At 42.2% G+C, this 10,000-nt stretch overlaps 1 protein-coding gene across 4 annotated transcripts in view; it reads right to left on the bottom strand.

The window, feature by feature from the left end:
• LOC134193408 (cyclin-dependent kinase 12-like) overlaps positions 1-10,000 on the bottom strand; it is a 17,920-nt gene that overhangs the window by 7,009 nt on the left and 911 nt on the right. For all 4 annotated transcript variants that reach the window (XR_009972072.1, XR_009972073.1, XR_009972074.1 and 1 more), the window contains exons 1-9: positions 9,839-10,000; positions 9,168-9,705; positions 6,990-7,179; positions 5,771-5,830; positions 5,611-5,712; positions 5,472-5,549; positions 3,370-3,486; positions 739-870; positions 1-605 (exon numbers count right to left, since the gene is read on the bottom strand). The exon at positions 1-605 is cut by the window's left edge; the exon at positions 9,839-10,000 is cut by the window's right edge and continues 911 nt beyond it. Coding sequence is in view for 1 of the 4 variants with exons in the window: in XM_062662242.1 (XP_062518226.1) it covers positions 1-605; positions 739-870; positions 3,370-3,486; positions 5,472-5,549; positions 5,611-5,712; positions 5,771-5,830; positions 6,990-7,179; positions 9,168-9,705; positions 9,839-10,000 (1,984 nt within the window). In the remaining 3 variants the exon portion in view is untranslated. The remainder of the gene's footprint in view (positions 606-738; positions 871-3,369; positions 3,487-5,471; positions 5,550-5,610; positions 5,713-5,770; positions 5,831-6,989; positions 7,180-9,167; positions 9,706-9,838) is intronic.

Genomic DNA, 10,000 nt, shown 5'->3' on the forward strand with positions numbered 1-10,000 from the left:
GAAGTAAAGGTGGCGGCGGTGGTGGTGGACGACTAGCATAGGGATCCGGTTTGTACCCCCGAGATGGGGGTGGAGGTGGGGGCAAGTCTCCATACAAAGCATCCGTCTCGCCCAATGGTGGTATAGGATCGGCCTCCAAAGCAGCAACCAGTGCTTCTCTAAGATCCTCGCTCGCCACCAAACTCTGATGCAATGCAAAGAGTGGATCTTCGGGATGAGTCGATAACGAACCGGGCGATCTCTGCAGCAGCTTTCTTGTCAGCCCGTGTGCCTCCAGAAGAGCCGGTAGCCCAACTAGAGGTTCATCCGGTTGTATAACAATGTGTTCGGCATGTGATAATAGAAGTAAGGCTAAACGTCCTAATGAGATCTGACTCGGTTCCTCTTCGAGTAGTCGATCTAATCTAGCGGCCAGTCCGCGATCTGGCTCGGCTACATCGGCCACCTTACCTGCATCCTTCGATTCAGATGCTACAGATATCGGTTTACTACTCTTAGAATCAGAGTCTTTCTTTTCGGGCCATGTTCCATCCGAGTTGCGTCCCTCGGCTTTTCGTCGTTGTTTCTTCGACCAGAGTTCGTGACAGTCTTGCCACTTCGGCAGACTAAAAATAATCAATACATATATGTATTATTAATAAATAATAAATAAATTTATATATTATAATAATAAAATATTTTTATGTATGAATAATCAATACATATGTCTATCTGGCATAGTCTCATATCGTTGCTTACTCTGGAAAGCTTCCCTCGTCCACATCTACATTCGCCAGGAAAGGGTGTTCAAGTGCTTGTTTTGCTGTGAGACGCTTGGAAGGATCCAGTACTAGGAGTTTGTCGAGCAAATCGAGACCATCGCTTGGCAAACTAGACAACAGAAAGCGGCACTTCATTCACAGACGACTGAAAACAAACCCACAAATACGGCAGAGTGATACATCACACGGAGCTTGCTATTTGGTTACCTTCCCAATGTCTATACCAATCCATTCGTGTGTCGCTATGTCACATGCAAAACATTTGTAACAAAGTTAGTTAGTACAAAGCCTACCAACTATAATCTCTAACCAACAGAGATCCAAAGAGTCTATCTCAGTCGTTTCTAGCCATCATTGTACACTTTGAAATACAAAAAACAAGGCCATGCAAATCAGTTACCATATTTTGGCAAATAGTGCCCCGTGCTCAAATTGTGCCTCATGCTCAAATAATGACCCATGCTTGATTAGTGCCCCACTAAGGTAGCATTCCAACCCAGTTCTATACATGCTCGTCTATCAATGTGTACGTTTGAGATGAAATGAACACTCAAATAGAATCACTGACTGACGATGAAGATTCAACGTATGCAACAAACCAGGAATACGACTCACATGAAAGCGAAAGTAGCAGGACACTTAGACTGTAAGATTAGATTACGTAATTTGTCCATGTTGTTTGTGCAGTGTGTTGCATTGTTGCACACGAACAATGCAACGATCTTTGTGCTTGCAAAATAATAATGCCCCGTGCTCAAATAATGGCTCATGTTTCAGAACTATAAAAAAAATAGTGCCCCAGGGGGCACTAATCATGGAAATACGGTACAATTCGACATCACTCAGAAAACATCAGAGTGTAGGATAACAAAGCCTACTCCATGATGCAACAACTTCATGTACACTAGGCATACGAATGAACCACATTCCATACTAGTGCGATGAGAAGTGTAAATATCCACACTAAAACAATCTGGCACATATACTCGCTTGATTATTACCCACCCGAATGGTTGACCTGATTCAAAGGTCAAGTATGAGATGGGGTCTTACTCAAATATTGACACCCGAAGTTGTTAATTGATGCAAGTATGATTAATTAACTTTATAGCATGCTGCTACACTACTCTCTGCTCGTGCTGACTTTGCGCTTTGAAAATCTGTAATAACTTCTGCGCAATATGGCAGACAGTGACGATCTTGGTATCATTCGAAACCGCAAGTTCCCGGATTTTCTATAGTTAGTGTAACAATGGCGTGTGTATTACACATGCGGTTTGATAAGGCTTTTGCATATCAAGAGTTTTTAGGGTTCTTAACTCATTAAGAAGGTATGGTCTTACAACAAGAATGCTGCTAATAGAGGAAAAAGCCAATTAACAAGGTCACTAAATGGTCCGCTGCCTTGACATTAACTCACAGTTGCTCTTGTTTCGCAAGTAGTTGCTTGATATTTCTGACTCCTCTTCTCGTTCTGTTTCGTCTTGATAGCCTGCGACTTTCTCTACTGTTACCTAATGTCTTTGTATTGTAATATGACCTCAAAATGTACAGTTAATGGGATGGATATCACTTAACATCTGAGTGTGGTAAAGAAATACAGCTGTATCATTAGTCACTTTAGAGTGCAAAGTCAACGTGAACAGAAAGTAAGCTTCAAACCACCACCAATACCTAAAGTATAGAAACCTAATCTTCTATACTATCTAAGTCATCAAAACCTTCAACATGGTCGACATGCATGCACAAGTTGACAAACGTCAGCATTACTACAGACACAAATCTAGCAACAGTCACTATAAAAAAGCACCAGTTAGCACTAATTAAATGACAGAGGTGTGGAAATCTTAGAGCCTTAGCCAAAGTTGTGGCTGGGGGCTTACTCGAGTCCCGGGGTAATAATCAAGAGAGTATGGTAATTATGCAATGGCTGCATGCCAACACTGAAAAAAGAGAAATGATTTCCAATTGTTCAGTTTGACGATAGCTGGTACAAAGCGTCATTCATACTTGATAGAGACACGTCGACCATAATATGCTTATCAATGATCTCATTGACTAGCCACAACTATTAAGTGTCACTACAAAGTACGGATCGATAGCACCCACATTATGTTTAACACCATGACAACAGGCTGCTCAAACTGCTTGCAAACCAAGTTAGGACAGATAACCTAATTTTCATGCTCGGATATTTGGACATGACCGACCAATCAAAACAACAAGTAATAATCATGTGACATATTGAGCATTTATTTTATTTTGGTCGAACTCGAAACTGGACCAGCAAATCCAAGCATCAAGATATTTAATTGCTCTGACCTTAACCTTACACAAGAATCTCATATCATTCACCAGATACACTCAAGCATGAATACAGAGACATTACACTAAAACAACGCATACTGTGATAGTTGACCAATAGGTGTCATGTGACCATCTGTACACCCACTCCCCAACTGTCATCATGAACAACTATACAACACACTAAAAATATAATATTAATTAATTAACATAATTAATTATTAACTTTTTAATTTTTAATTAATGTGTGGCTGAGTTGCTCATTGCGGTTACCTTTCACGTTTACAATGACCAAATCACTTACAAGATAAATTCTTCTCTCAGTTTTCTTCGGTAAATCTTCTTTGGTTGAACGGTACTGAAATGAGGCAGTTTGACGACGTCTGGCCATACGGCCTCGGTAGGTGTCCCACATATCCGACTACATAGAAAATAGAGATCAACTCAAACAACACAAATCACAACTAACTTTGCATCAAAACAGAATACTTAACAACCAACCAAGAATACTGGTACATGACACAATATTAAGTATCAGCACCATTATCATAAAGTATAGCAATTAATATATCCATCACTACATGTACACAGCTAGCCTCGTATCAGACCCTCTCGCATGTCATGCCCGGTTCCCGTATAACACGACAACACCGAAGAGGGTCTGGGATCATACCGCCTACTTTCTTCACCTAGTGTCACCCCATGTCACCAATGTCAACACTCTCATGCCCTTAGTTAATTATGAAGTTATTCTTCCATCAAAGTTATGCTAGCTGTGATATCCGATTGCATACATTCACTGTTTACATTTCGTTCCTGTACAGCTGCATGAGAAGAGACCCACCTTGCCGCATGGAAAGAGATTCATTCACAGAGGGAGCTCGATCCTGAGTTCGATTTATGTTATCTGAAGCTGTGAGGTCCAATGTGATTTAATCAGCAGTCTAGGTAGCTTGGACTAGGGATACACTAGGCGCCGCTCTATTACTGTGCTAGGCTACAAGAACAATACAAATCGGGAAGCTCGAGTACGATTCAGGAACATTTGGAGCCTGGCAGAGCGTGCTGTCAGACACGGTGTTGACTTCCGATCTAGAATCTCTTGGAGAGGAAGTCCTCTTTCCCAGAGAGGTTGGCAAATACGTAGAGCTTGCGTAGAGACAGGATACCAACACTAAAAGGAAACAAGTAGAGTACGAATGGAAGGTCAAGTCTGTCGCAAGACATTCCGTGTGACACATGAGAATAACTATTAGACTAATCGTATTAGTAGCCTGGGGCTTGGTGACATACGAGCTAGTTTGATCATTTAATAGCATAAATGGTAGGCGGTATGAACCCAGACCCTCTCCGGAGTTGTCGTGTTATACGGGAACCGGGCACGACGTGCGAGAGGGTCTGGTACAAGGCTATACACAGCATCATAACACTTGACTGACATATGCTGCAAACCAAGCTCAGTGGTACAGTAGAACCTTGCTAATCTGAACAGCCCGGTGCCAAGCCCTTGCAGATTACCAAAACACAGAGCCATACATAAGGCTCTGCCAAAAGAACTCAGCCTTGGAGGTCCAGACCTTGCCTTGGATAACCAGACCACTAGCACCTCATGTACCATACATCTCTATCTCTGTCTCTGTACGTCATCTTTGTGGTAAACAGTGGCGGTGGAGCTGGGGGGGGGGGGGGGAATTGCCCCCAACTTGACGATCAACAACTGTGAAGTTAATGAAGTTCAACATTAGAAAGTGCTTCCCGACAGGAAATGCCTACTGAAAGATCACCCTACTTCATGTACTCCGATGTCTTTTCATGCCGCCACCCCAACTTGCGACTCGCTCCTTCGCCCCTGGTAAAGGACATGTTGCAACGACTACACGTACTTCTAAATAATGTGAGAGTCAAGTCAGGATTTAAAATGGTCAGATATGTGTATTTGCTGAAAACTAGATAACTACAACCCAGATCAGGCTGCCCAATATGATCTCAGTGCGCAAGGCAGGGCAAATTCGGATTAGCGAGATTCGACTGTATACATGTTATACAACGAGCATGCTGTCTCAAAATCAATACGTAAAATCTGAGATCCTTCAACGTATTATGTTGGACCAACACGACCAATAGCATATTTCACAATTCAAAATGCACAAAGCCCTTCCCATAATCAAAGGCAAATACCAAAATTGGCAGCAAATACAGTACACACAAAAACTTAACTTACGGCCTACATATCTCTATAAGGAGAGGGTCCCCCTATGGGGTCAACCCTTCTCTGGGGGGGAGATCAGATTATGAGTTCAATCGATGAGGAATAGATCACTCTTTGTGGAAAGCTCAACTAGATGTACTTTAATTGACAAAAGTGCCCTCAAATAAGTTACCTACTTCACACAGTAACTCACTCACCTGATCGTCTCTAACTGAGCCAATTCCTGGTTGGCTTGAAATAGCGGCTTCTTAATAAATAGTTCGCCTAAAATACATCTGACACAACAAGCACTCTTCCACACAAACAATACTAATTACAAACACAATTCAAACTTACCCACACGACCAGACGTCGATGCATGGACCGTAGCATTCTTCTCCTAGCAAGAGCTCGGGTGGACGATACCATAGAGTGATGACTTTGTTAGTATATGGACGACTGATGACAAGACACATTGGATACAATTGAAATTGTAAAAGATGTTGAATTGTCCTACCCTTTGTCGTCCGGGTTGTAAAATCGTGCCAACCCAAAATCTGCCAGTTTCATCTCGCCTCTACAACACAGAGTTGCTTGTATAAATGACAATACGTTTATAAAGAAAACCTGTAATACTATAACCATAAACATCGTGGACAGTCAAGTAGTTTATACGTTGTAGGAGTCTGTTAAAACTAATAGATATGTAACATATCTTACAAAGAAACGGAAACAGTGAATTGTATAAATTACCAGTATCTACATAATAATGTGCTATTCTGTTTGTCATGCTAAATGCATCCATTACGGCCACAATTTAGGTCTGATCTCTATGAAAACCAAGAAGTACACTCAAACCCGTCTCCAGAATGTTGCAGTGCAAATGTTAGATGTCCCTTTTTCAGAGGTTGACTCGGGTACCGCACCTATACTATAACATACTAGAAACATCGACCACGGCCGCTGTCTAGATGCAGTGTCCATAGAAATCATCATACACTCTTGCAACAATCACCGAAACATTGTGGTGCAAAAATTGGATACCCGATCTCTACTTGAAGGGTCAAAAACTATTGTTACAATCATTCCTAAAGAGTCGGTCGGTTAAGTAGCTAACAAAAAATTTCTGCAGGTATAAGTTAGTTTACACAATATGCTTGTCCGTAGGTAGTCACCCAAGCAACATATGACTTACTGTTATACCACACTGGGACTAAAGAGTTAATTAATACCTCGTGTTTTAATATTCAGATTTTCAGAGAAACTCGACAAACCAACGATTTCCTCTCACCAACACGTCATACAATCCACAACACACGATGTACTGTTCTACACCATTCAGAATTTCTGCAGAAAATTGCTAGTCTTTATGGACACAATAGCATCATTGGACCTCCCAAATTGGTGGGGCTAGCTGCTGAGGTGTTAACTTTATGAGACCTTGTCTATTGTCTAGAGACCACACCTACTAATATTGGGGGCATGGCATCCTAGGGCCCACACGAAGCGACGCCACTGATGGACACCACACACACACACACACACACACGCGCACACGCACACGCACACACACACACACACACACACACACACACACACACACACAACCCAGTTCTCTCCCATTCTAAAGTACTCACACATTACTTACCAACCACCAAAACATACCCAGTCTACCACATACATCACTCTAACCAACATATTTAAAACGACAATCACATATAATTAGAATACTGAACCTGTTGTTGAGAAGAATGTTTGAACATTTGATGTCTCGATGGAGGAGGTTCTTCTCATGGCAATGGTTCAGTGCCAAGAACAACTGTTTCATGAGACATCGAATGTGTTCCTCCTTGAACGCGACCACACCAGACTCCAGTAGACCCATCAAGTCGTGTTCAGCATACTCAAATACCAAATAGAAGTCACCTGCATTCCAATTGAGAAAAGGTCAAAACTGATGCTAAACAGTTTCACACACATGCATGTACAGGCTGTCACACATGCATGTACACACACACACACACACACACACACACACACACACACACACGCACACACGCACGCACGCATGCACGCACGCACGCACGCACGCACACACACACACACACACACACACACACACACACACACACACACACACACACACACACCATCCTTGTCAATAGAAACCACCTTGAAACACCAATGAATTAAACATAACTAACAAGATGCATAACATCGAATGCTAAACGACATCGATGCCTCACTGCCGCAATTTTTCCAAGATCACACTTGACAAACAGGAAACTCACTTGGAAGTGGCACATAACAACCCACTGCTTCGATAGCTTTAGCTGGTTATTAAAAACAAGCCGCACCAACAGTTATACACATACACACATACTAACACCACTTGCAGTGTTCAAAACTTTATGACAGACGTACTTCACAAAAATTTTCAGTTGTCAAGGAGTTTACAACTATTACATAAATTTTATAAATACCAAATAATGATACTGACTGTTCTGGCAAGTAAACGAAATCCTAGGACTTCAGAGATGTCACCGCCCAGTCTGACCTGAGTAATTCCACTATTATACTCTACAGTATAAAAACAAATATTTATTGGGTCCATAATAACTTGAGTGACTTTAGTAGTCAGGATGGACACCTCGCTGATATAATTGGTCGCCACACAAACTCAGTTAGTCATCAAATGACAACTTGGCAACAATTTTTTGGAACACTGCTTTGATAATTGGTCTGTACATAGTGTAGCCCTAAAGTTATGTGACCCGTTTCACATCATAAATTTCTTGCTGAAGTCTTTAAAGGTACACTTCGTCGTTTAGCCGTACGCCCCCGCAAACTTGATCGCATACTAAACGCAATCAAGTTGGAACGCTGAGCTGAACTACAGGCAAACCTGAATATCAAAGCGTAGTCACTGTTACAAATAAGGAAAACGTACGGGAGAGATTTTGCAATCTCGTTGTTGAAGCAGAGTTCGGGTCGCGCCCAAACCAACTCCTCATCTTTCCTCAGGTCAAAGGCACCGAATAGGTTACGTTTTACAAAACCAGGTTTGAACATGCAAGCACTACACATCAGCGTGAAAACAGAGCGCATACGACAATCACGTGGTAAGCACAGTTAAGTCACGTGGTAAGTGCAAGTGCACCAATGCAGTGCAGTTGGTCCCTTCAGCCTTGCATGAGCATCCATGCCTGTTTTATAAACCACAGGCACATTTTCTCAACACCTCGCGAGTGTCTTCTAGCATTTTGATGATAGCGAGGCTCCTAGCATTAGCGCACGATGACGGAATGGATCTCACGTGACCATCGTATGCGCTCTGTTTTCAGGCTATCTGCTGCTAATATCTACCGCTCTCATATCCAGCTTTACCTGTAGTTCAGACCAACTTTCTATCTTGATTGCATAGCTATGCAATCAAGTTTGCGTGGGCATAGCGCTAAATGACGGAGTGTACCTTTACAATACCTGACACACATATAATACAGACTGAAACAGCACAACACCGAATTATGACACAACTTTTTTGTAGGCGTGCCCCATACAGCAATCGATGCAGAGATATCTTTGTATGTACGTAGACAAAGACAGCCGGCCCTCTATGGAAAGCTAATGTACTGAAATTTTGTGTGTGTGTGTGTGTGTATTTTCAATCCACACACTTTGCAAGCTAGTATTTTTGGAGTGCAGCACTTTCACGCTTGAGGTGGTACTGCACCACCCCACTGCACTGTAGCAAGAACCCTGATTCATCTCTCAACATAAAAACAGCAATGGATCCAACACGTGCAACTAAATAAGCATTACACAGACGTAAAAGATGAACCACCATTCAAACCAAGTGAGAGTCACATGACATTGAGGGCATACTCTACTATCATATTGACAACATCTCTTACCTTTGTTGTGTCTGAAATCTTCTGCGTTTGACTTGTCAGTAATGATCTCCTTTAGAGCGACGACGTTCACGTGATTCAACTGCCTCAAGATCTTGATCTCTCGCACTGCAGTTATAGGAAAGCCTTCCTTCTCGTTGTCTAACCTGACTTTCTTTAACGCACATAAATCGGTCGTAGACCGATCGCGGGCCTTATACACTTGTCCATACGTTCCTTCCCCGATCTCTTCCAAGATCTCGTAATCATCAATGGAACGATTCAATTGCCACTGCTGCTCGCTCTTGCTTGCCTGTCCATTGTGTAGTCCCATCCTTGGACTCTTAGACGGAAGCTTGCTCTTGCCTCCAGTTCGACGTTTTCTGTGTGTATCCACGTTTGTCATTTGATTCCTAGAAGCCGATTTCTTTGAAGAAAAAGACGTTGGACTAATAGCCGCATCGACTTCGTCCTTTGGTTTTACATTGCTGTCTTCTTTACCAGGCAACGGTGGAAGAACTATGGGCTGAAGGGTTGGACGAAACTCGGAACGCTTAGATCTCTATAAATACATAGTATCATCACTGCACAAACAATTAGATCATTGGCACATAAAATAATAGTTTTGACATAAATAGTCTCGATGAGATAGACACATGCCAATGACATAGACTACAAACAAACTCATGACTTACTGGTTTAATAATAATACTCTTTTTCTCTTCGACTGGAACGTCCGCAGCCTTCACTGGCTCTTCTGTGCTTATCACGACTGGAGGTGGTGGCGGTGGTGGCAATGGTGGAGGATCAACTTTGGTTTCTGGTGACTTAGTATCGTTCTCTGCAAGTAGTTCTTT

The sequence above is a fragment of the Corticium candelabrum genome, chromosome 17 (genome assembly GCF_963422355.1).
Source record: "Corticium candelabrum chromosome 17, ooCorCand1.1, whole genome shotgun sequence".
Classification (NCBI taxonomy): Eukaryota; Metazoa; Porifera; class Homoscleromorpha; order Homosclerophorida; family Plakinidae; genus Corticium; species Corticium candelabrum.